At 49.1% G+C, this 27,783-nt stretch overlaps 1 protein-coding gene across 2 annotated transcripts in view; it reads left to right on the top strand.

The window, feature by feature from the left end:
* LOC136579745 (dystrophin-related protein 2-like) overlaps nucleotides 1-20,903 on the top strand; it is a 36,092-nt gene extending 15,189 nt beyond the window's left edge. Inside the window, exons 3-5 of one of the 2 annotated variants that reach the window (XR_010786906.1) lie at nucleotides 18,084-18,185; nucleotides 20,477-20,605; nucleotides 20,688-20,903. Coding sequence is in view for 1 of the 2 variants with exons in the window: in XM_066579806.1 (XP_066435903.1) it covers nucleotides 18,084-18,185; nucleotides 20,477-20,520 (146 nt within the window). In the remaining variant the exon portion in view is untranslated. Of the gene's footprint in view, nucleotides 1-18,083; nucleotides 18,186-20,476; nucleotides 20,625-20,687 lie in introns of those variants that run through there. The other variant, XM_066579806.1, reaches the window with a different exon arrangement.
* The last annotated feature ends 6,880 nt before the right edge of the window (nucleotides 20,904-27,783 follow it).

Here is a 27,783-nt window from a genome sequence, read left to right as displayed (position 1 = left end):
AACTTTTTATAACTTCTGTATGGCTCATAATTAATGCACAATGTATATTACAAAGTGCATTAATATGGCCATACAGAAGTGTATAGACCCACTTGCTGCCGCGGGACAACCCCTTTAAGTACTTGTCTGGTGTTCCTGCCGGTTATCATCTAGGGCGAGCCAGGTTTCCCTCGGTTCCAGAGTGGAGCCATCCTTATTGGGGCGATCGCATAGCTTTGTAGGCAGGGTTGCATTGTTAGAGTATGGACTCCTAAGACGAGAACTCTTGACGTGGGCTTGTGAGCTTACGTGTTTTGGCCGAAATACAAACCAATACCTCGTACTTATTCCTATTACAATCTGCTTGTGTATTAGTACATGTAGTAAGTATTTTGACAGCTGCTGTTGTTGTTTGCACTTTCGGTTTATGTTTCGATGTATATGATGTCTGTTCATATGTTCGCTTTCCACTCCTCGTTCAGTCGGCTAGATACGGCCTGCAGGAACATAACAAGCTGGTGAGAGGTGCATCCAAAGAGCTGTGTGAATTGTGATATGGATGAGGCTCAACCGCTGCTCCGGCCTCCTCTTACTACAGCTGGAGAGAGACAGACTGCACCGTGCAATAGTCGCAGACTCACTACATTGTAATGGATGAGACAGACATATTATATGCCAGATATACACAAATCCGGTATTGTGCACCTCGCCTCGTGATATGAACACTAATTACTTATGGGGATTTAAAAAATCCAGAAACAGACAACCAAATGTGTCATATTTATTATGAGGCGTACGCAAATCACTCCAACTATCCTCTTTCTGTAGAATAGCATACAATCTACCCATTTTTGGGTGCTTTTACAGTTTGCTCATTCACTTGGGCGATCAGTTTAAACATGAAGATAAGAGCTCAGTCAGCTTGGCTTTTTTTACATGCGTTTATTCGCGCATAAACAGATCATGTGACCACATGTGACCGCTACCATTGAAAAGCATTAGTTGTATATAGATGCGAATTGCAAACGCAAAAAACATGCGCAGCAAAAAACGCCCATCTGACTGAGCCCTAAATGTGTTTTCTTTTTTTTTTTAAGCAGGATTTTCAGTCGTTCAGTTCGCTGCACCAGTAAATGAGAACGGCGGAACAGGCGCTGCTTAAACTGAACGTCTAGCAAACGAGTCAACAGTGATTTTTATGCTTGCATACAATGATCGATAAGCGATTGAATGATCATTCATCGTTCAATCCTGGGCCGTATTTACACTGAACCAATCGTTCAGTGTAAAAGCCTGCTTAGTAAATGTGTGCGATTACTTCCTAATACCGGTCCTTGCTGAGAGGCGCTCCCTTCTATGCTTTATTGGGTCACTATGACTAGTTTTTGCACCCCTACGAATGACACCTCTTAAGTCTGTCTCCTATTTTTATACAAGACCCTGTTTCCCGTTTCTTCTGAATTAAGTTGCTCTTCTTGTCGCAGTCTTCAGCCTTTTTCAGGCAGTCTGTTGTGTAGACGTGAGGACACAGACCATGTTAGCGCCCCCATCAGAGACTGAACCCCATAACACGCGTACCTGGAGATAGGAGCTGACATGATGACATCACTGTAGGTGGAGTTATAGGTTCTCAGATCTCTATATGGAGCCCCTATAATTCCTGCCCTGCAGCGGCTGTCGCCATGTCTTTGGTACATGATACACTATATTATATGTAGGATAAGACTACTTCTGGAGTATTGGGCTGCAGCAATATTGGTTGCTGTGTCCTAAGGAGAAATCCAGACAAAAGACAAATACCACCACGTAGACGATTAGAATTCTGTTTTATTTGAAGAGTAATAAGCAACATTGTAATTAAATATTACCGGCCTTTTAATAAATTACACTATGATCACAGTGACTCTCGGGTTAGGACAGCTGGAGACCACAGAACTTGCTGCAGTCATTCTGACCAGTCCACCAATGTCCTGACATGAGAGTCGCCGGACCCAAAGATCCAGAGGAAGGCGAAAAAACCCCTGGAGAGTTCTACCTCAGGGGGGAAAAAATTCCTTCCTGACCCCAAATGTGGCGATCGGCTATTACTCTGGATCTAAGCTGTCCTGCTGCATATTGCCTTCTTCTTCAGGAACCCCCCTCGGCCCTTTAGGCCCCGGCTTCAGGGGACCCCCCTGGGACCTTTAGGCCCCGGCTTCAGGGGACCCCCCTGGACCCTTTAGGCTCCGGCTTCAGGGGACCCCCCTGGGCCCTTTAGGCCCCAGCTTCAGGGGACCCCCCTGGGCCCCGGCTTCAGGGGACCCCCCTGGGCCCCGGCTTCAGGGGACCCCCCTGGGCCCCGGCTTCCGGCGACCCCCTGGGCCCTTTAGGCCCCGGCTTCCGGCGACCCCCCCACCCTTAGCCCCCAGGCCACGGCTTCCGGCGACCCCCCCACCCTCGGCCCCCAGGCCACGGCTTCCGGCGACCCCCCCACCCTCGGCCCCCAGGCCACGGCTTCCGGCGACCCCCCCACCCTCGGCCCCCAGGCCACGGCTTCAGGCGACCCCCCCACCCTCGGCCCCCAGGCCACGGCTTCCGGCGACCCCCCCCCCTCGGCCCCCAGGCCCCGGCTTCAGGCGACCCCCCTCGGCCCCCAGGCCCCGCCTTCCGGCGACCCCCTTGCCCCGGCTTCCGGCGACCCCCTTTCGGCCCCCCGGCTTCCGGCGACCCCCCCCCCCCTCGGCCCCCAGGCCCCGGCTTCCTCTGACCCCCCCTCGGCCCCCAGGCCCCGGCTTGAGGCGACCCCCCTCGGCCCCCAGGCCCCGGCTTGAGGCGACCCCCCTCGGCCCCCAGGCCCCGGCTTCAGGCGACCTCCCTCGGCCCCCAGGCCCCGGCTTCAGGCGACCTCCCTCGGCCCCCAGGCCCCGGCTTCAGGCGACCTCCCTCGGCCCCCAGGCCCCGGCTTCAGGCGACCTCCCTCGGCCCCCAGGCCCCGGCTTCAGGCGACCTCCCTCGGCCCCCAGGCCCCGGCTTCAGGCGACCTCCCTCGGCCCCCAGGCCCCGGCTTCAGGCGACCCCCTTGCCCCGGCTTCCGGCGACCCCCTTTCGGCCCCCCGGCTTCCGGCGACCCCCCCCCCTCGGCCCCCAGGCCCCGGCTTCCTCTGACCCCCCCTCGGCCCCCAGGCCCCGGCTTGAGGCGACCCCCCTCGGCCCCCAGGCCCCGGCTTCAGGCGACCTCCCTCGGCCCCCAGGCCCCGGCTTCAGGCGACCTCCCTCGGCCCCCAGGCCCCGGCTTCAGGCGACCTCCCTCGGCCCCCAGGCCCCGGCTTCAGGCGACCTCCCTCGGCCCCCAGGCCCCGGCTTCAGGCGACCTCCCTCGGCCCTCAGGCCCCGGCTTCAGGCGACCTCCCTCGGCCCCCAGGCCCCGGCTTCAGGCGACCTCCCTCGGCCCCCAGGCCCCGGCTTCAGGCGACCTCCCTCGGCCCCCAGGCCCCGGCTTCAGGCGACCTCCCTCCACCCTTTGCCTCTTTATACTATTTCTTTATAAGAAACCCATGTGAGTCCGGGTTCACACATGGCGCATTTTGTTCTCTTTGGATAGGCAAACTTCACGGTGCCCAGATGCGCACATTCTCCATAAAATCAGGTCGAAGATCATTTCTTTAAAATATGTTTTTAAAGTTTTGTCCTGATAATCACAGCCAGTAACACGTCATACAGGTGTCTGTGCTGAGATTTTTGTGAGATAAAATAGTGCCGTTCTGAACTTCACCCCTCGCCCCCGGGCTACATGATGTGTGAACAAGGCCTCAGCACTAAGTGAGGAATTACTTACCAGGACCCGTCCTCGTCAGGCTGTTATGCTGAAGTGACACCAGATTGTTCCGGTTTAGAACTTTCACATTCTGCGACAATGATGGTGTCATAACATCACAAGTTAAATGATGTCACAGAGCTTATCATACATTCTACTGCTGTTTTTTCTCTTAAGAGTCTAACCTAATATACCTTACACTCCCTGGCCCTAATAGCTCACAATCTAATGTACAGTACATGTCCTAATCCTAACAGCTTACAATCTGATATAAAGTGCACGTATCATTCTATGTGAAGTACTGAGCGGTAAGCATTTACACTTAGTGAGAAAGTCGTGATCCAGCGATGTTTTTTATGCTGGATAAGAAGTAAAAGAATAGTAAATGATTTTATTGTATCTACACGGGACGATTAGCGTTCAATTTCATTCGTTTGAACGGATTTTGAGCAATAATCGTCTTGTGTAAATGACCCTTTAGAGACCAAAAAGGTCACACGTTGGCACCCAAGATGTGCCAAAAAATCTGCACAAAACCCCTGTGAAAAGTGACATAGTTGCGGGTTTAGATGCAGCCTTCCAGCTGCGGATCTGCTACAGACATTCCACAGTAAATCCGCCCCGCATGAACATGCACTTATAGAAGGCAATAAGCTTTTTCATAGATATAAATGTATTTTATGCTTTTTTCGTCCCGCTGTCGCCGCACCCTCACCACTCCTAGCAGAGATATTGAGATATGTCGCCATCCACCCTAAATACAGTTCCTGCCACCCCCCACGCCGGCACATGGCACAATGTACAATGATTCTACAGACTTGGCATAAATGATCGGACGGTGGTCTGAAAAGAGGCAGATTGTCAGACCATGCACTGCTCTCGCTGGCAGACCCCATGGGATGGGGGAGCGGGTGAGTATAAACATGTTTCCCACAGGTTGCCTGTGACTATAACTTAGTTTAAGGTGCTGTTCAGGGGTGACGGGTTCCCTTTAACCCCTTAAGGACATGGCCTATTTTGGCCATTAACTTTTTTATTTTTCTATGGACGGAGCTCTGTGAGGTCTTGCTTTTTGCATCACGAGCTGAAGGTTTTTTTGGTACCATTTTGGGGTACATATGGCTTTTTTATTCAATTTTATTGTGCTTTTTGGGAGGTAAAACAAACAAGCATTTTGCCTTTCATTTTTATTACGGTTTGTGCTGTGCAGGATAAAAAGTGTGCTCAAATTATAGTACAGATCATTACAGACATGATGATGCCAAATATGTGAGGTTGTTCTTAAATTTTTAACTTTTTTCATACAAATAGGGGAAAATTAGCAAAAAATGGGTTTTTAAAACTTTTTTTTTTTTTACACTCATTATGTCGCTATAAGGGACCTCTACCATAGCAGCTATGATCGCTATTATAAGGAATTGCAGGGCTTCCAACTCTACTATTCTATGATTTTATTGGGATGATTTAGTGATCCTGCACTGAGCAGGGTTTTGGACCAGATGACCCTGGAGGTTTCTTCCAACTCTACCATTCTATGATTTTATCTATGATTCTATTGTAATAGCGATCATAGGCAATGACAAGCCAGGACGCCTGTATCTAGTGTGCTGTTGCCATGGCAACCTGTCGGCCCTACGTGATGTCATTGGATCTCCACAATGTAGTCATCGAGGGAGCGCCTTCCCTCTTTGAACCCTTTACATGCCGCAATCTACATAGATCTCGCGCCATCCACATGACGTAACTTTACATCCTATGATGTTAAGGGTTTACCTCTCCAGTTTGTTAAATGTTTGAAAATCCTTTCAATAAAGAAAGTATTACAAAAATTACTATTGAGTAATAAGACATTTAGATCTGCAACTGCAGTAGTGAGCTGCACTTCTTTGCCCTCATTTCCTATGCTGCATTGCACAGCCTGTGGTCCAATCAGTAGGGAGGCAGTATCTGAATACACACCTGTTTCCCAGGACAATTCAGGCATTTAAAGACATTCTGGCCAAAAGGTTAGTACACCCACACGCTATAACAGTAGGAAATATAGAGTTTGTGGAGATTATTATCGCAGTGTCTGCAGATCTGTCATGCTGCAGCCTGCAAGTGCAGGGGAGCTACCTGTGAAGATAGCCTCTCCCTCTGCTGCTATGGATAAGTCCCTGTGTCCTTGTTATGAAGTATGCTCTGTACCTAACAGAGGGTACATTGCAGAGAAGCTGGAAGGGAGACCCCTAGTGGCAGCCACTTCAAATGTGATTTACAGTGGGAAAGCAACAATATATTTTTTTTATGCAAGTATATTACAAAAATGATAAGACTAACATAAGCTACCGTAGTAGATGAGCAGAACTTGTCTGGGATGCCTCCTTAAAGTGGGACTAAAATATCTATCAAAATGGTGGGGATTCCCCTCTAGGTACCCCTGCAGATTTGCCTTTTGAAGTGGCTGTGGCACTTGGGTGAGCACTTCACTGCATACCAGGCTTGGTGCCATACTTTTCATAGCGGCTGTGCTTGACGTAAAAGCTCCACTCCATTCACACAGAATGGTGACAGTTTCCTAGGTGTACCCGGAGCTGTAGCTTTGTTGTTCTGTCCGGATTGTTGGTAAATATAAAGTCCAAAAGAGCCCTGATTCTAGTTGGGTTCTCTAACAGTCAGGAAGTAGGAATTACCTTTTAATTATTGGGAGAAACATGTTCCCTTTTTGAAGTTGCCCATAATGACTACCTCATTTTGTTTTGCTGCCTCATCTGTTTGCCACAGCAGTAAAGTTTTTGTGTGTTTAAAATTGGCGCCTTATACCAAACCTCTAAAAGTATTTCCTTATTTTTCCTTCCATGGATTTCATTCCATAGAGATTCTGTACATGGTAAAGGGTTTCGATTAGAGATGAGCGAGCACGCTCGGATAAAGCAGTTATCAGATCTATCTCCCCCTCCGCTACCCACCGCCGCCTCCCGAGCCTGCTCGGACCAGTAAGCAGTTATTTGAGACTGCTTTATCCGAGCATGCTCGCTCATCTCTAGTTTCGATTATACAGTGGATATAAAAAGTCTACACACCCCTGTTAAAATGCCATGTTTTTGTAATGTTAAAAAATCTGACAAAGATGAATAATTTCCGATTTATTTCCACCTTCAATTTGACGCATTATCTGTACAATTCCATTGAAAAACAAACTAAAATAATGTGGTTTCATAAAAATGCACTTTCTAAAACTAATATTTTGTTCATGTACCCTATGACGGCATTCAGTCTTTTTGGGTAGGGGTCTATCAGCATGGCACATCTTGACTTGCCAATCTTTGCTCACTCTTCCTTGCAAAAGCGCTCTGAATCTGTCAGATTATGAGGGCATCTCATGTGTAGCGCCCTCTTCAAGTCAACCCACAAATCTTCAATGGGATTCAGGTGTGGGCTTTTGTTGGGCCATTATAAAAAATGTATCTTCTGGTGAAGCCATTCTTTTGTTCATTTGGAGGCATGCTTTGGGTCGTTATCATGCTGGAAGGTGAAATTTCTGTTTATCTTCACCTTTTTTTTTAGCAGAGGCCTGAAGGTTTTGTGCAAAAATGGGCTGATATTTGGAAATTTTCATAATTTCCCCCACCTTGATTAAAGCTACGCTTCCAGCAGACAGAAAAACTACTCCAAAGCATCATGCTGCCCCCACCATCTTCACTGCGGGTATGGTGCTCTTTTGGTGATGCGCAGTGTTGGCTTTGCTCTGAACATAGCTTATGGTATGATGTGACCAAGGTTGAAGTCTTTGGCCATAATTCCAAAACATAATCTTCCACATACTTTTGGCAGACTAGATGTAAGTTTTGGCAAAACATAGCCAGGCTGTGATGGTATTTGTTTTGTTAGAAAAGGCTTCCTTCCCTCGGTGGACGGAGCCTCTATATTACTAAGCCCAAGGAGACCTTTGGGCTGCGGACGCTCGACATCTAGCGAAGTGCCCCGTCTAAAGCTGAATTCGGAACCCTCGCTGTCCCGGACTGGGTAAGAATCATACTACATATATGTCGGAGCTGGACTTCTTATCTGTCTGTCTTCCCCCCCCCCTCTCTTTCTCGTAACCACCCACCACACCTCCTTACTCCCTACCCCCCCATCCTCGCCCACCCCATTGTTATTCTCTGTTATAGAGGTGGCTCCATGTCTCATTCTGTGTATAGCTATAACAGACAAGATGGAAAATCACTAGGAGCCACTTGCATAGTTGCTTGGAATAGGTATGTAGTTTACTATAGTTTTGAGAAAGTTAAGAAAGAAATGTACACGAGTTTTGTTCATAATTGTAATTATACTGATAGAGTCTGTGTTAAGACAAACTCTCTCAACTCTACCTGATTTATCAGTGCAAGCTTGTATGTATGAAACCCTGTTTATTGAAAAATTAATAAAAATTGATTTAAAAAAAAAAAAAAAGACAAGGCTTCCTTCTTGCCTCTCTACCACACAGCCCAGACATATGAAGAATACGGGAGATGGCAGTCACATGCACTACACAACCAGAAACTCATGCAGATCCTTTACTGTTGCTGTAGGCCTCTTTTCTTTTGGTCTTTTCATCAATTTTTAAGGGACGCCCAGTTTGTGGTAATATCACTGTTGGGCCTAATTAAATCCACTTCTTGATGACGTCTTCACTGTGTTCCATGTTATATGCGATGCCTTGGAAATGTTTTGGTCCCCTTCTCCTGACTGATACCTTCCAGCAATCAGATCCCTTTGATGTGCTGTAAGCTCTTTACGGGCCATGGCTTGTCAAGAAAATCCTACTAGAACAGCTGACCTTAATATGGGGTAAATCAGATTCACTTTACATGGCAGCAGAGTACTGACTACTATTCAACATGAGTTTCAATGTGATTGGCTAATTCTGAACACAACCACACCCCTAAATATAAGAGGGTGCTCCCATTTATGCCACATAAGTAATTTCAGTTTGCTTGTGATCAATTGCTGAGTTCTGTTATTGGCTGCAGCCCCTGTGACGGGCAGGACCGCAGCTGTAGAAACCATAGTGAGTGACCGAGCGCCGGCCCGGGGGCATAGCAGAAGTGGCGAGTATATCACCATTTGCTATTTTACTGCATGGGGAACAGATTGTGCAAACCAGGAGGGGTTAAGTTTACAAAAGGAGCAAGGACGGTGTATACCCCAGGCACCTGTAATTGTTAGTAGGGAAATAAAATGTGATAAGTGTAATGCAGATGCCATGAAAAGCAATATTATGCTGCCGCAAGATAAGGTCTGTGCAGCTCATGGAATCGTGGGAGGTAGAGAAACATGAGTAAGTTCTTTTAGTAGGGTGAAAAAGTCTTCATTCATCCTCCAGACCCAAATCTTCCGTAAAGGCCTCAAGAGTAGTGGACAAGGAGGGGAACAGCACTGAGAAAGCAGTTGACATATGATTAAATACTTTATCTCATATACTGTTGAAGTCTCCCATCCACACAACCGGTGCTCCCTGACAGGATAGCATAAGTCTAACAGATTGCAGCATACTGCAGTGGAATGAGGGAGGCACATATATATCCCAAAACTAATGGTGACCCAAAACTCAGTGTGAATCAAAATATAATGGACAGCTTTATCAGTTGATAACTCTAAAAGTTCAAAAGATACTGATTTGCCAACGAGGATCAGGACCCCTCTAGTATTATAAATACTGGTGTTCCCGCACTCTACTAACCAACCTCATCCTGACATCTTCCTCTCAGTGTGTAGCACCACCATAACTCTCAGACAGCATGCCTGCTGCCTCAGGTTCATATTCGATTCTGATCTCTCCTATACCCCCCTACCAATCTGTGGCCCGAACATGTCAGCTGCACCTCAATAACATCACAAGAATCCGCCCCTTCCTCACCATGGACACGCTAAAAATGCTCACTGTTGCCCTCATCCACTCTCACCTCGATTATTGCAACTCGCTGCTGATCGGCTTCTCCTGCTCCAGACTCTTCCCCTTCCAATCCTTCCTGAATGCGGCAGCCAGGCTCATCTGCCTGTCTAGCCCCTACTGGGACGCCTCTGCCCTGTGCCAGTCACTGTATTGGCTGCCCGTCATATACAGCATTCAATTTAAACTCACTACCTTCATCCATAAAGCTCTCCATAGCACCGCGCCACACTACATTGCCTCCCTCATCTCAATCCATCACCAAGCCTGGGCCCTCCGCTCTGCTAACGAAATCAGACTGAGTGCCACTTTAATTTGAACCTCTAATTCCCGCCTGCAGTACTTTTCCAGAGCAGCACCAGTCCTCTAGAATGTGCTACCCAAAACTGCAATCACTGATTCACAAAACTCTAAAAACGCACCTCTTTAGGGAGGTATACCACATCTCCTAAACCAAACCCCTCTGTACTCTGCCTGATAACATGCTCCCTGTCCTACCAACTGCAATTCCTGCTAGCCACTAGCCTGACCATTGTCTATGTGTATAGCACCCCACACTCTCCACCTCGCCATACCGTGCACATCTCCAGCCCCTTTACCTTCTGTATCACCCCATTATCTGTAGTATGTAAGCTCGTTGGAGCAGGACCCTCACCCCTATTGTTTCCATCAACTGATTACTGAATGTAACCGTGGTTTTTGTATTTTTCTACTTTTGTCTTTCTGTATCCCCATTTTTGTAAGCACTGCGGAATATGTTTGGCGCTATATAAATAAAGATTATTATTATAAATGAAGGTAGAGTGGTACTCTTAACCGATCCAAGGTCTCTGCAACCATTTAAGTCTCCTGCAGACATATGACATCAAACCTGTGAGATCTCCAATAATTATGCCCTCTTGCATTTCAGGTAATGAATAGAGATGAGCGACCGTACTCATCCGAGCTTGATGCTCGTTCGATTATTAGGGTGTTCGAGATGCTCGTTACTCGAGACGAGCACCACGCGGTGCTCGACTCCATTACATTTCCTTCCCTGAGAAATATGCGCGCTTTTCTGGCCAATAGAAACACAGGGAAGGCATTACAACTTCCTCCTGTGACATTCCAGCTCTATCCCACCCCCCTGCAGTGAGTGGCTGGGGAGATCAGATGACACCCCAGTATTTAAATCTGCCCCTCCCGCGGCTCGCCACAGACACAAGCTAAGAGAGATCAGGAAAAGTGCTGTCTTGCTGTAGCTGCTATAGGGAGAGTGTTAGGTGTTATTTTAGTCTTCAAGAACCCCAACGGTCCTTCTTAGGGCCACATCTGACCGTGTGCAGTACTGTTGAGGCTGCTTTTAGCAGTTTTGCACAATTTTCTTTTTTTTTGTATATCGGGCGTGCAGACCATAGCGTCCTCAGTCTGCAGTCATTTTACAGAGTATAGAGGCAGTACTGCTGAGTCTGGGACAGTGGTACAGGGAAAGAGATATACTGTCTATATAGGCAGTGGGCTTTTTAAAAAAAAAAATACTATATTTGGGCTGTCTGTGACCGTCTTCAGTTTACTGCGTGTCTGCTGGGGGTAGTAGTCGCTGATTAATACCCAGCCTTGCGCATAATTTTTTCTGGCTGCACTGTGCTTTCAATAACCACAGTCATCCTCCAACAGGGAAATCCATATACAGGCTATATCACAGGCAGTGGGCTTTTCCCCCAAAATTGGGAAAAAAATACTATATTTGGGCTGCTTGTGACCGTCTTCAGTTTACTGCTTGTCTGCTGGGGGTAGTAGTCGCTCATTAATACCCAGCCTTGCGCATAATTGTTACCTGGCTCTGCTGTGTCCGTTACATGATCGCCGTCATCCCGCCAGAGGGAAGGAGTATACATATAACCGCTGCATGCGGTGTCTGTCTGGTTTTTTACCTCACCATTTAAAAAAATTGAAGCAAAATACTTAAGGCCTACCAGTGGCCTTTGGCCACTGGACTGGCTCTGCGCTGTGAATTCCAGCAGCTCAGTCATACGCACCTAGGTGTGACTACAGGCTTGCGCATAATTGTTTCCTGGCTCTGCTGTGCGTTCCGTAAGCAAAGTGAGCCTCCAACCACAGGCCAATAAGCGGCACATTTAATTACAGCGTTCTGTTTCTGCTCTACTCGTAATACATCATGCTGAGGGGTAGGGGTAGGCCTAGAGGACGTGGACGCGGGCGAGGACGCGGAGGCCCAAGTCAGGGTGTGGGCACAGGCCGAGCTCCTGGTCCAGGTGTATCACAGCCGACTGCTGCGGGATTAGGAGAGAGGCAAGTTTCTGGGGTCCCCAGATTCATCTCACAATTTATGGGTCCACGCGGTAGAGCTTTATTAGAAACTGAGCAGTGTGAGCAGGTCCTGTCGTCGATAGCAGAAAGTGCATCCAGCAATCTATCGACCACCCAGTCTTTTAGGCCGTCCACAGCTGCAACGCTGAATCCTCTGGCTGCTGCTCCTCCTTCCTTCCAGCCTCCTCACGCCATGAAAATGACACATTCTGAGGAGCAGGCAGACTCCCAGGAACTGTTCTCGGGCCCCTGCCCAGATTGGGCAGCAATGGTTCCTCTCCCACTGGAAGAGTTTGTCGTGACCGATGCCCAACCTTTGGAAAGTTCCCGGGGTCCGGGGGATGAGGCTGGGGACTTCTGGCAACTGTCTCAAGAGGTTTCAGTGGGTGAGGAGGACGATGACGATGAGACACAGTTGTCTATTAGTGGGGTAGTAGTAAGGGCAGAGAGTCCGAGGTAGGAGCGCACAGAGGATTCGGAGGAAGAGCAGCTGGACGATGAGGTGACTGACCCCACCTGGTTTGCTAAGCCTACTGAGGACAGGTCTTCAGAGGGGGAGGCAAGTGCAGCAGCAGGGTAGGTTAGAAGAGGCAGTGCGGTGGCCAGGGGTAGAGGCAGGGCCAGACCGAATAATCCACTAACTGTTTCCCAAAGCGCCCCCTCGCGCCATGCCACCCTGCAGAGGCCGAGGTGCTCAATGATGTGGCAGTTTTTCACTGAGAGTGCAGACGACCGATGAACTGTGCTGTGCAAGGTTTGTCACGCCAAGATCAGCCGGGGAGCCCCACCACCAGCCTCAACACCACCAGCATGCGCAGGCATACGATGGCCAAGCAGCCCACAAGGTGGGACGAAGGCCGTTCACCGCCTCCGGTTTGCACCACTGACTCTCCCCTCTGTGCCCCAACCTGCCACTGAGATCCAACCCCCTTCTCAGGACACAGGCACGACCGTCTCCCGGCCTGCACCCACACGCTCATCTCCGCTGTCCTCGGCCCCATCCAGCAATGTCTCTCAGCGCAGCGTCCAGCCATCGCTAGCGCAAGCGTAAGTACGCCGCCACACACCCGCACGCTCAAGCGTTAAACGTGCACATAGCCAAATTGATCAGCCTGGAGATGCTGCCGTATAGGCTTGTGGAAACGGAGGCTTTTAAAAACATGATGGCGGCGGCTGCCCCGCGTTACTCGGTTCCCAGTCGCCACTACTTTTCCCGATGTGCCGTCCCAGCCCTGCACGACCACGTCTCCCGCAACATTGTACGCGCCCTCACCAACGCGGTTACTGCCAAGGTCCACTTAACAACGGACACGTGGACAAGCACAAGCGGGCAGGGCCACTATATCTCCCTGACGGCACATTGGGTGAATTTAGTGGAGGCTGGGACAGAGTCAGAGCCTGGGACCGCTCACGTCCTACCCACCCCCAGAATTGCGGGCCCCAGCTCGGTGCTGATATCTGCGGCGGTGTATGCTTCCTCCACTAAACCACCCTCCTCCTCCTCCTCCTCTGTCTTGCAATCAAGATGTCTCAGCAGCAGCACGTCGCCAGCAGTCGGTGTCACGCGGCGTGGCAGCACAGCGGTGGGCAAGCGTCAGCAGCCGTGCTGAAACTACTCAGCTTAGGAGAGAAGAGGCACACGGCCCACGAGCTGCTGCAGGGTCTGACAGAGCAGACCGACCGCTGGCTTTCGCCGCTGAGCCTCCAACCGGGCATGGTCGTGTGTGACAACGGCCGCAATCTGGTGGCGGCTCTGCAGCTCGGCAGCCTCACGTACGTGCCATGCCTGGCCCACGTCTTTAATTTGGTGGTTCAGCGCTTTCTGAAAAGCTCCCCTTGCTTGTCAGACCTGCTCGGAAAGGTGCGCTGGCTCAGCGCACATTTTCCGCAAGTCCAACACGGACGCTGCCACCCTGCGGACCCTGCAACATCGGTTTAATCTGCCAGTGCACCGACTGCTGTGCGACGTGCCCACACGGTGGAACTCTACGCTCCACATGTTGGCCAGGCTCTATGAGCAGCGTAGAGCTATAGTGGAATACCAACTCCAACATGTGCAGCATATTGGGAGTCGGCCTCCTCAATTCTTTACAGAAGAGTGGGCCTGGTTGGCAGACATCTGCCAGGTCCTTGGAAACTTTGAGGAGTCTACCCAGATGGTGAGCGGCGATGCTGCAATCATTAGCGTCACCATTCCTCTGCTATGCCTCTGGAGAAGTTCCCTGCAAAGGATAAAGGCAGACGCTTTGCGCTCGGAAACGGAGGCTGGGGAAGACAGTATGTTGCTGGATAGTCAGAGCACCCTCATGTCTATATCTCAGCGTGTTTTGGAGGAGGAGGAGCGGGAAGAGCATGAGGAGGAGGGGGAAGAGACAGCTTGGCCCACTGCTGAGGGTACCCATGCTGCTTGCCTGTCATCCTTCCAGCGTGTATGGCCTGAGGAGGAGGAGGAGGATCCTGAAAGTGATCTTCCTAGTGAGGACAGCCATGTGTTGCGTACAGGTACCCTGGCACACATGGCTGACTTCATGTTAGGATGCCTTTCTCGTGACCCTCGCGTTACACGCATTCTGACCACTACGGATTACTGGGTGTACACACTGCTCGACCCACAGTATAAGGAGAACCTTTCCACTCTCATACCCAAAGAGGAAAGGGGTTCGAGAGTGATGCTATACCACAGGACCCTGGCGGACAAACTGATGGTAAAATCCCCACCCGACAGCGCTAGTGGCAGAAGGCGCAGTTCTGAGGGCCAGGTAGCAGGGGAGGCGCGGAGATCAAGCATCATGTACAGCGCAGGCAGGGGAACACTCTCCAAGGCCTTTGACAGCTTTCTGGCTCCCCAGCAAGACTGTGTCACCGCTCCCCAGTCAAGGCTGAGTCGGCGGGAGCATTGTAAAAGGATGGTGAGGGAGAACGTTGCCGATCGCACGACCGTCCTCCTTGACGCCTCTGCTCCGTTCAACTACTGGTTGCCGAAGCTGGACACGTGGCCTGAACTCGCGCTGTATGCCCTGGAGGTGCTTGCTTGCCCTGCGGCTAGCGTCTTGTCAGAGAGGGTGTTTAGTGCAGCTGGGGGAATCATCACGGATAAGCGTACCCGCCTGTCAACCGACAGTGCCGACAGGCTTACACTCGTAAAGATGAACAAAGCCTGGATTTCCCCAGACTTCTCTTCTCCACCAGCGGACAGCAGTGGTACCTAAACAATACGTAGGCTGCAACCGTGGATGGAAGCATCGTTCTCTATCACCATAAAAAACGGGGACCTTTTAGCTTCATCAATCAGTGTATTATATTCATCCTCCTCCTCCTGCTCCTCCTCCTGAAACCTCACATAATCACGCCGAACGGGCAATTTTTCTTAGGCCCACAAGGCTCAGTCATATTACTTTTGCAAACAATGTTTATACGTTTCAATTCTCATGAAAGCGTTGAAACTTGCACCTGAACCAATTTTTATTTTAACTGGGCTGCCTCCAGGCCTAGTTACAAATTAAGCCACAGTACGCTAAGCGATTAATGGGTTTCACCTGCCCTCTTGGTTGGGCATGGGCAATTTTTCTGAGGTACATTAGTACTGTTGGTACACCAATTTTTTTGGGCCCTCGCCTACAGTGTAATCCTAGTAATTGTTATGGGCTTCGCCTGCACTCATGGTACAGCAAGGTGTGTGGGGTTGGCCTACACTTTTGCTACATAAATGTAACTGGGGCCTTGTCTATACTGCAGCTACTGAAATGTGAAAGAGACTGTTATTTCCCTAAACTGCTGCAACAGGAATGCTACTGTGGCCTGTCTTGACTGCTACTACTACTGAAATGGAACTAATACTGTGCTCCCCCTATGCTGCTGCTAGTGATATGTTACTGGGGCCTGTCTAGACTGCAACTACTACTGAAATGGAACTAATACTGTGCTCCCACTATACTGCTGCTTTGGAATTGTTACTGGGGCCTGTCCAGACTGCTACTACTACTGAAATGGAACTAATACTGTGCTCCTTCTATACTGCTGCTAGTGATATGTTACTGGGGCCTGTCTAGACTGCAACTACTACTGAAATGGAACTAATACTGTGCTCCCCCTATACTGCTGCTTTGGAATTGTTACTGGGGCCTGTCTTGACTGCTACTATTACTGAAATGGGCGGTTGGGCAGCATGTTACCCAGGAGAAGTGGCAGAGGAGTGTCATGCAGGCAGTGATTGTGCTTTGTTGGAGGTAGTGTGGTGCTTAGCTAAGGTATGCCTTGCTAATGAAGGTTTTTCAGAACTAAAAATTGTTGGGGGGGGGGGGGGGGGCAATCTTGCCGCTATTGTGGCTTAATAGTGGGACCTGGGAACTTGAGATGCAGTTCAACATGTAGCCCCTCGCCTGCCTTATCCGTTTCTGTGTCGTTCCCATCACTTTCTTGAATTTCCCAGATTTTCACAAATGAAAACCTTAGCGAGCATCGGCGATATACAAAAATGCTCGAGTCACCCATTGACTTCAACGGGGTTCGTTACTCGAAACGAACCCTCGAGCATCGCGGGAAGTTCGACTCGAGTAACGAGCACCCGAGCATTTTGGTGCTCGCTCATCTCTAGTAATGAACATAAGATCTGTCTTAGCCATGGCCAAAGGGAGAAACATTGAGTGTACAAGCTCAGGTAGCATAGCAAACACATTTAAGGCTATGCATATAGGCACATGGCATTAGAAAAAACAATATTTCCTGCCACCCTGAACGTGCAGAGGCATTTCACTCCAACTTAAAACCTGAAAAAGAATAGTGGTTAATCAACACAGGCATTTTGCAAACATTTTTAACACTAGCAAGTCCTCTTTGCTAAAAGGGAAGGAAGTTGAATTTATCAGTTTAATTGCTGCTTGTGGAAATCAGATGAAATGTGCAAAAAAACTTTAAGGGGACGCCTTTCCTTTATGAAAGCCCATGAATTGTAAAGGAGGCACAAGGCATGGCAAATAGAATATGATGACGGCAGTAAACATTTTTGTGTTGTAATAGCTGGTCATCAATGTCAGTTTTAATGCTTGGGAGGTGAGCAGGCCACTTGAGAGTCTAGACAAATGGAAACCTCTTCTGGGAAGTCATAGAATCTGACTTGGCTGCCCTCTACCACAAGTATTCTAGAAGGTTATAGGATTGTGTATTTTAGGTTTACTGTTGGCAGATGTGTCTTGACATCTCAAAATTGGGCTTTTCTGTGGAGATTTGCAGGGGTCCTTTTTCAAAGGCAACATGCAGTACCTTGGGATTGGAGAATTATGCTCTGAAAGTTCTGGGAGGAGCCTCTTCTAATGCAAGATTAGGTGAAATTTGGTGAGCTTTCAACCACAATAATGCCTGAAAATGGGTTGCAATGAAATGGTGTTATAAGGTCTTCCAGGAATGTAGAGAGGTTCTACCCCTCTACTCTCGAGGGTCCCCACAAATCACAAGTTACATCTGTGAAGCCTGTTCTCTGGGTCTTCCATCTTTGGGTGGAGTCTGTAAAGACAGGAGGTCACTTCAGCGAGTGTAGCTTGCATGAGGTTTTGGCGATATTCCAGGTCACTCACACGTTGCACTACCTCGATGACCCTCCCTCTCGAGTAGGTTGGGCACTGGTTTGTAATTAGATAAATAAATTCTATAACAATAAACAGCCACAGTAGTACTCAGGATCACTTCTGGAGGGCTGTTTCAATAGAATATTTTTTGCTGGTTTAACCCTTTGCAATCCAATTTTGGATTCAGGGTTTCCTAGGGGGCCTTCTCTTTCTGCCATTATACAATGGCACCATCCACTGGCTAGAGCCAGTACTACGGTATGTGACATACTGGAGAGGGCCCCGAAAACAGAGCGGCCAGTAATATACAGTAATACCCTGCTGGATGTTTTCCGACTTCAGAGCTGTACAGCCTGCAATCAGAATGTCTTTAGACATCAGACAGCTGATTGGAAAGGGTTAATAGGGCCTATGGACAATGGGTTGTCTTTGAGAGACATCTTTTAGTAGCACTGCATATCTTTGATGTAAACTTCTTTAAAACATTTCTATGCCTACAATAATCTCCCTGTATAATTCTCTCCAGATGATGTAGGCCGTGGAACTAGGGACGTCAGCTTACACTTGGAAGACATCATGGAAAAGTTAAGAATTGCTTTTCCAAGTACAAGAGATAAGGAATTATGTGGTATGTATACATTTGTATTACTGTTCATAAAATAAATAAGTTTAAAGGGGGTTTCCTGGTTTTTGATATTGATGGGCTATCCTTATGATAAGTCATCAATATCAGATCGCTTTGAGTCTGCCTCCTGCCACCATCACCAATAACCATGTCTCCATTGTTTCCGAGGCACAGCATCATACTGCAGCTCCATTACATTGAAGTGGAGTCTGTTGGCCATAGTGGTTCTCATTGTGGAGAGCACCATGACTGGGGATGCAAACCAATCCAGAATACTCATGTACAAACAGTTGTTGTGGAGTTTTTAATCCCTCATCAGTGTACAGTAGAGTTTTCATTGGCTGGGTAAGAGGCCATTAATATTAGTGCAGGATAGTAATTTTTCTCCTTGTGGAGAACACCAGGGGGATGCAAGAAGGTCTATATAGGCCATGCAATGCTCTCTGGGAAAAAGCTATGCAAAATCAACATTGAAATAATTCCTCCACAGCACCTTCTATTGGATAGTAGCTACCCTATCTAAGCTTTTAAAAAGGCCTTGGAACATGACCAGGACTGTAAGCCAAAGCAGAAGACTCATGTACAAACAACTGTTTCAGGGTTTTTCAAGAATCAGTATAAAAAGATGATTAACTACCATCCAGTAGGTGGCGCTTTGCAGTTTATTCATTGATGGGATAATTCCTCCAACCAGCTGCAGTAGCAGTCTGCGGTACAGCAGAGCTGTGGTTGGTAAACAGCTAAGGAGATGTTAGTGCTCACCAAAGCACTGCAGTTCCCACAATACGCTGATTGGTAAGGGGCCAAAGAGTCAGACCCCCTACTAATCTGATATTAATGGATAGACTTGAACATCAAACTCCAGGAAAACCTCTTTATTTAAACCTTACATAATGACCTTGTACTTGTCTGCGTTAGGCTGCATTCACACAAGTATGGATGCGAAAATGCATCTGTAATACAAGTGCCCACTTTAGAAAATGGGGCTACTAACCCAAGTGCACAGCATTATACTATAATACTGTGATTACTGGGTCAGTAGACCCACGGTCAAGCTGGGACACTCGTTTGTAACACAGGCGGAAACATTTGAGCGTAGTACGCTTGTGTGAATACAGGGGTAAGTTCATTTGGGGAGTTTTTTCAATTTGCATGTTTATGACATAAGTGTCTGATCAGTGGTGGTGCGACCTCTACAACTCCGACCAACACAGACGGTAGCAACAGTCACATGACTGGTTTGTACTTAATGGTGCAGATTTACTGATATTATTAGTGAGACACGGCAAAGTCTTAAAACAAGGCAAAAATGTATCACAGTTAATCATGCTGGATGAGAAATGTGACAATTCTAATTCTATACCAGCTTTGTTTACATCACATTTTGAGTCAAAATTTTGGTGCAATTTTTGGCACAAAACGTTTCATTGGGCTACACCCCCTTTTTTAACATATGAAGAAAAATATGTGTAAAAGTGTTTGCACCCCATTTGTGTTATAAAATATAGAAAATTGTTTACTGGCACATTTTTAATATCTGACCGAGGGGCGTAACTATAGGGGATGCGGTTGCACCCAGGCCCAGAAGCCTTGGGGGGCCCATAAGGCTTCTCCATATAGGGAGCACAGTACTATGAATAAAGCAATGTAATTGGGAGCTCTGTTACAGATTTTACACTGGGGCCTAGGGGCTTCAAGTTACACCTCTGATCTGACCCATTGTTTTTGATATGCCAACTGTGGAAGTCACATGAAAGTTGCATGATTTTTGCTTGAATCAGTAGATTTCTACATGAAAAAATTAGCTCTCAGCTGGAGGTTTCCAAAGCCAGACCCACAGCGACCATTACTCTTATTAAAGTGCTCGTCCTGAGACACCTTTTAAAGGGCATCTGTCACCTACTTTTAGCCCTTAAGGTAAAGCTTATATGTTTACATTAGGTGAACACCTGAGCTCAGGCATGTAAATACTTACCTTCCCCATCATTCCCCCAATGTAAATGCTGAAAGCCTCTGCACAATGCATTGAGCGGTGCGCTAAGTAGTCCCCCCTATTCTAATTTTATAATGGGTGGACTACTTATCAACTCCGCTCAACGCACTGTAGCGGCGGCTTCCAGGGATCACACTGGGGGAACGACGGGGAGGTAGGTATAACACTTTTAGCCCTATAAGCTAAGCTTACAGGCTGAAAGTAGATGATCTACTTATGGGGCTACAAGTAGGTGACAGAGCCTCTTTAAGAATGTAAGATTTAGTTTGGGGTTCTTACTAATCTGTTTTTCATATTGCAGATGCTGACTCTGAAAATCACGAATCTCCAACCCTGAATTCGTGACACTGGACCCCCTTTCTACACATCGGACAGAAGTATTGTTTGGCTTAAGAATAACTAACGTTTACACTTCCCGGTCGATGAAAAGGTGCATGAGAGATCAAAAACTGACAATTTTTACAATTTAAAACAATGATTTGTTACTTATATTTGTTACTTATATTTTTCAGAGATGTGGAGAAGAGAAACACTTAGTGCGGGCAACACATGGGCAATCTTCTTATTCAGCCTTTACAAGAAGTAGGAAGGCTTTCCTGTGTTACTGAATGCATTTAACAGTCTCAAACAGCTTAATAAAATGCTAGCAGTAGAAGCCTGGATTCACAAACGGCGTTTGCTGCATTTTTTGTGGCATTTGATTTTTTTTCTTTTAGCTTAAAGACCCTGCAGCCAGATGTTACATTTAAAGTCTACAGTAAAATACTGAAAATCCTACATAAACACAGCGTTTTGGGTGTTTTTGTTACATTTTTGAGGTCAGTGGGATTTTTTTTTTCAAAAACGCTCTGAACTCTACATATGGCCCAGAAAAGCCTGTACAAAATGTTATAAAAAAAACAAAAAACACCATGAACATTTCAATTCATGGTGTTTTTTACACATCCTGAAAAAGAGCTGTATGAAGTGGCTCTGTATAACAGCCATCATCCAGTACTAGGCGACCTATGGGGACTTCAATAAAATGTTTTATAACTACTATTCCATGTTTTTGTATAAAGGTAAATCTGTCTTTGGACATTGTACATCTGTTTACTCGAAGACAGTCCTATTAATAAAGTGTCAGGTACAATCAGTCCACATGCCTAACAGTTTAACTGGTTTAAGTTATTACGGGCTAATTTTGCAAAAATTTAAATTGTTACACCCATTTTCTGAGTTTGTGTGTTATTTCTCAGAAACGAGAAGCGCTGAATGTCATTTCTGCTCATTACTGGCATAACTATAGGGGATGCGGTTGCACCCGGGCCCAGGAGCCCATAAGGCCTCTTCTCTCCATATAGGGAGCCCAGTACTATGAATAAAGAATTACAGTTAGGGGCCCTGTTACAGGTTTTGCATTGGGGCCCAGGAGCTTCAAGTTACACCTCTGCGTTAAGAGAAGTTGGGGGGCCTAACTTTTGCACCCAGGCCCTTGAGCCTTTAGTTACACCCCTGCTGCTCATAATATTTTTGTAAGAGGCCTGCCATATCCAGACCTGTAATAGCCAAATAGGCTAATCGCATATAATACCACATAGCTGTGGTAGAAATATAGAAATACATAGCTGTGCAACAAATAGACATTTTACGCTGGCCATTGCTCATCTCCACCACACCATATATACTCGCGTATAAGCAGAGTTTTTCATTACATTTTGTTGTGCTGAAAAATCCGACTTACACTTGAGTCAGGGAAGGGTTAAAAAAAGAAAACCTCCATACTCACCTCCCAGCCGGCGTCTGTGTCCCCAGCAGCGGTGCGGAAAGCTGCTTCAATTTCTATGTTCCCGGTGGCGGTGCGGCAAGCTGCTTGAATTCTCCCTGCTATCATCTCCCTGCTCGGCTTTCAAATCCCCCGCCGTCAGTGCTGCGTAAGTAAGCGCTGTGATTGGATCGAGCGCCAGCCAATCACAGCCAGCGCTTGATCCGATCACAGTGCTTACGGCAGGGGATGACAGGGCCAAGCAGAGAGGGGGGGGGGGGGGGGGGGGAACTTGTGATGGTTTGATCGCTTCTGCAGTATGATGTAATTCCATAGTATTACATTATACTGCAATCTGAGAGGAAATCTATCAAGCCACGCCACAGGCAGGTAGAGAAAGAAGGTTCAGATGTCAGGGAGGATACACAGATACACAGAATAGACCTGACTAGAGGCTAGCAGAACCAATAACTGGCAGTGAGTTCAGGTCACTGCCAGCCTTTTAACTAAAAGCCTCCGCCCCGGGGCGGAGAGTGGGAGGAGCCGACTCTCCCCCTGTTGCATAAGGGAGGTGGATGAGAGCGGGCGGCACCCTACGGGCGGACACGCCCACGCCGCAGCACGCTGGCTGCTCCACGCTGCTGCACGCTGGCTGCTCCACGCCGCCGGGAGATCCCTGACAGCACAGCTCCGGGACGCCGAAGCCGAGCTCGAAGCGGCGCGTGCCGGCCGCGGGACCCAGCGCCGCCCTGCATGGTAACATTACCCCCCCTCTGACGGGGGACCTCCGGGCCCCCGGAAACTCGACCAGGCTTATCTGGAAAACGACGGTGGAACCGCCGTACCAACACGGGAGCATGAACATCACATGCGGCCACCCAGGAATGATCTTCTGGTGGAAAACCCTTCCAGGCCACCAAGTATTGTAGGATTCCTCGACATCGACGAGAGTCCAGTATCTCCTGGACCTCGTATTCGACTTCATCCCGGACCAGGGTGGGCGGAGGGGGACCGGAGGTGGGTATCACCGAAGGGACAAAAGGTTTCAGCAGCGACTTATGGAATACCCTGTGAACCCTCCATGTGGTTGGCAACCCCAGCTCGTAGGCGAGTGGGTTCACCACACGTGTGATGGCAAACGGCCCCACGTAACTTGGCGCCAGCTTCAAGGACGGGACCCGCAATTTGAGATTTTTAGAAGACAGGTATACCTTCTGTCCCACCCTGTAAGGTTCAGACACAGACAGACTCTTCCCACTGCGCAACTGCATACGGGCCCCCGCTGCCTCCAAGTTTCTCTGCACCTCTTTCCATACTCCCCGAAGCGTATCTGTGGCGTCATCCGCTGCCGGACAGAGCGACGGAGTAGGGATTGCTGTAAGGAAGCGAGGATGCTGACCGTATACACTAAAAAATGGAGACACCCCAGTAGAAGAACAAAGGCGGTTGTTTAGTGCAAACTCTGCCAACGGCAGGAACTCTGCCCACTGGTAAGCCTTTTCGCTGGCAAACAACCGTAAATATTGCACTAAGTCTTGGTTCTTCCGCTCAGTCTGACCATTAGTCTGCGGGTGGAACGCTGACGAGAAGGAAAGCGACGTTCCCAGGTTTCTGCAGAAGGCACGCCAAAACTGCGACACAAACTGAACCCCGCGATCAGATACAATATTTTGGGGAACCCCATGTAGGCGAATTATTTCCTTTACAAAAATCGTGGCAAATTCTTTTGCCGAGGGTAGCTTTTTTAACGCCACAAAATGTGCCATCTTTGAGAACCGGTCGACCACCACTAAGATAGTGGTGCATTTCTGGGATTCTGGTAGGTCAGTGATGAAATCTACTGATAAGTGAGACCAGGGACTGGAAGGAACCGGTAGTGGTCTCAGAGGACCCTCCGGAGGACGCCGCCGACTCTTATTGCGAGCACAGACCGAGCAACCCCTCACAAAGTTGCGGATCTCCTGAGACATGCCTGGCCACCAGAAGTATCGGGAGCAAAGCTCCAGGGTCCCCTGGAACCCTGGATGCCCGGCGAGAGCCGACGAGTGGGACTCATCCATGACTCTAGGGCGTAGGGTCTCTGGCACAAACCATCTGCCCTCCGGCACCCCTGACGGAGCGTCCTGCTGAGCATCCTGTAGTTGAGGGCTGAAGTGAGACTCTAACACTGCCACCACCACGCCGGGGGCTAAGATATTCTCGGGAGTCATGGTCCCACTGTCTGGTACCCCGAAACTCCGTGACAAAGCATCCGCCTTCACGTTCTTCTCTCCGGGGATATATGTCACGACGAAGTTAAACCTGGCGAAGAACAACGCCCACCGGGCTTGACGAGCAGTGAGTCTTTTCGCATTGGCGAGATATACCAGATTCTTGTGATCAGTATATACGGTAATTGGGTGTCTAGCACCCTCAAGATGGTGTCGCCACTCTTCCAGAGCCCATTTGATAGCCAACAATTCACGGTTACCCACGTCGTAGTTGCGCTCTGCTGAATTGAACTTTCGCGAAAAGAACGCACATGGGCTATAGCCAGACCTCCCACTGACTTCCTGCGACAATACTGCTCCTGTCCCCACTTCCGACGCGTCTACCTCAATAAAAAAGGGTAGTCGTGCGTCCGGCTGTATTAGCACCGGGGCAGTCGTGAATGCCTTTTTTAGACGGCTAAAGGCCTCAAGGGCTGCAAGCGACCACTTACCCAAGTCAGCCCCCTTCTTAGTCAGGTCGGTCAGAGGTTGAGCAATAACTGAGTAATTTCTAATGAATTTGCGGTAGAAATTTGCAAAACCTAAGAACCGCTGGAGAGCCTTGAGGTTGTCGGGTCTGACCCATTGGGAGATTGCTGCTACTTTATCAGACTCCATCTGAATCTCTGTGGGGGAAATTACATAACCAAGGAAGGATACTTGTTTAGAGCCAAATGTACATTTCTCTAATTTGACAAAAAGTTGATACTCGCGCAAACGGGTCAGGACCAACCTCAGGTGCCGCACATGTGAATCCCAGTCAGGTGAGTACACCAGGATGTCGTCCAGATAAATGACCAGAAATACCCCCAGGAAGTCGTGGAAGACTGCGTTCATAAAACCCTGAAACACAGCGGGGGCATTACAGAGTCCAAAAGGCATGACCAGACATTCAAAATGTCCTAACGGGGTGTTGAACGCTGTCTTCCATTCATCTCCCTCTCTGATGCGAATTAAATTGTAAGCCCCCCTTAAGTCCAGTTTGGAGAACCAGTGAGCCCCTACCACCTGATTCAACAAGTCAGGAATTAGGGGCAAGGAGCACTGGTTCTTCACAGTGATTTTATTCAAGGCCCGATAATCCACACAAGGCCTTAGTGTCCCGTCCTTCTTCTCTACAAAGAAGAGACCTGCCCCGGCCGGGGACCTGGACGGCCGGATATGTCGGTTGGCCAGAGCTTCCGAGACATAGGACTTGGGGGCTTCATGCTCACGACCTGACAGATTGAAAATGGCTCCCTTAGGGATGGGACCGTCGGGAATCAGGTCGATACCACAGTCCCACTCCCTATGGGGGGGCAGAGCCTTAGACAGTCGTTTGGAGAATACATCCTGAAAGTCTGACAAATACTCCGGAATGAGCACCGTATCTGCGGAGCACACAGCTATGGTAGACAGGTGATTGTGACACGATGACCCCCAATGAGTCAATTCCCGGGTGGACCAATCAAATTGGGGGTTGTGCAGTGCCAACCAGGGCATACCAAGCACCACATCAACCGACATTTTTTCCATAACCAAGAAAGACAGTTCTTCCGAGTGGAGGACCCCCACCGTGAACTGTACTCTCGGGGTCCTCCATCGTACCAAGCCTGTAGAGAGAGGGGTAGCATCAATGCTGGTAAAATGAATTGGCGTCTTCAACGCCACAAATTCCGCCATCAGAGAACGGACAAAACCCAGACTTATCAAGTTAGCGGCTGCTCCGGAATCAATAAACGCCCGCCCTGATCGGGAAAAATCCCTGAATCTAACATGACACGGTACCAAAAGTTTAGGAAGTACCTGAAGTCCTAGGCGATCCTCCCTGCAATCGCCTAGGACTCGGAGTTTTCCGCCGGTTCCGGCTGCGGGCGTTGAGACCTCAGTGGGCAGGTTATCACCCGATGTCCAGCTTTCCCGCAGTAGAGGCAGAGACGATGCAACAAACGGATCCGGCGTCGCTCTTTGGGGTCCAGCGGGTCCACCTCCATCGGCTCGGGCGCAGAGACTGGTAAGGAGGAGGAGGGACCAGGGCCACTGACCTCCCTGACTCTACGGGTCTGCCTGTCCTGCTTCCTAGACCTGAGCCTCCTATCTGCTCTCACCGCTAGCTCCATAGCCTCCCTTAAGGACCCGGGAACGGGATGGGAAATTAACAGGTCTTTAACTGCGTCCGAGAGGCTCTGCAGAAAAACGTCCTTCAGCGCGCTATCGTTCCATGTCGTATCCCCCGCATAGCGTCTGAAGTTGGAGCAATAATCCTCCACACACGACAACCCCTGCCGCAGCGCCAACAACCGTGAAACCGCCAACCCCGCTCGGTCCGGTTCGTCGAAGATACCCCCGAGTTCCTGAAAAAAGGAGTCCACGGACTGCAGGCAGGAGGAACCCTCGGGGATGGAGAAAGCCCATGTCTGTGCCGAGCCCCGCAGCAGGGACATTATCAGCCCGACCCTCTGAGCCTCCGACCCGGAAGAACGGGGACGCATGCGAAAAAACAGGCGACACGCCTGTCGGAAAACAAAAAACTTATTCCTCTCCCCAGAAAACACCTCGGGAAGAGGGCACTTGGGTTCGGGGCTGGTTGAGGCGTCCGACCCCTGCGACACCCCCCGCTGCTCCTGGGCCACCATGCGGGCGGATAAATCCTGGATCACAGGCACCAGGGCCTGCAGCTGGTTCGTGAGGGAACTGATCGCCTCCATGACAAACACGGTTTTAAAGGGCCAGTTATTATGTTACGGCACTCTGCCCCCCGAGCGCCAGTTGGGGGTGCCCTGATCTCCTGCACCCCACTGTCCCTGCCTACTTGCCTCGGCCCTGGCTAACCCCAGGCGGACAACTGGGCGGCAGTCCCTGCGCTGGCTAGGGACCTGGCGACTACCTGGATGGAACTACTAACAGGGGACAGAGTGCCGACAGAAGAGGCAGGTGTAACAGACCAACAAAACTACTAGGTGAAACAAGGCTGGAGGTGTAGCTCACAGGCAAACGAAAGGAAACTGACAAGCAACTAGGACAGACTAGAATAGACCTGACTAGAGGCTAGCAGAACCAATAACTGGCAGTGAGTTCAGGTCACTGCCAGCCTTTTAACTAAAAGCCTCCGCCCCGGGGCGGAGAGTGGGAGGAGCCGACTCTCCCCCTGTTGCATAAGGGAGGTGGATGAGAGCGGGCGGCACCCTACGGGCGGACACGCCCACGCCGCAGCACGCTGGCTGCTCCACGCTGCTGCACGCTGGCTGCTCCACGCCGCCGGGAGATCCCTGACAGCACAGCTCCGGGACGCCGAAGCCGAGCTCGAAGCGGCGCGTGCCGGCCGCGGGACCCAGCGCCGCCCTGCATGGTAACACATACTGCTGCCCTACAAGACAATGATTATTACTGCAGTCTCCAAAACTTGAAATTAGAGGGACACAGATTTAAAGGGATTGTACAGGATTAGGAAAACATGGCTGTTGTCTACCAAAAGACAGCACTACACCTGTCCACTGGTTGTTTGTGGCATTGCAGCTCCCTTCACATTCATACTGCTGAACTGCAATACCACAAACAACCTGTGAGCAGCTGCGACTATTTCTTGGTAGAAAGCTGCCATGTTTTTCTAATAGCCTACAACCCCATTTAAATTCA

Source organism: Eleutherodactylus coqui, chromosome 10 (genome assembly GCF_035609145.1).
Source record: "Eleutherodactylus coqui strain aEleCoq1 chromosome 10, aEleCoq1.hap1, whole genome shotgun sequence".
Classification (NCBI taxonomy): Eukaryota; Metazoa; Chordata; class Amphibia; order Anura; family Eleutherodactylidae; genus Eleutherodactylus; species Eleutherodactylus coqui.
The sequence above is the reverse complement of the archived record's forward strand: the minus strand, read 5'-3'. Positions and strand labels throughout refer to the sequence as shown.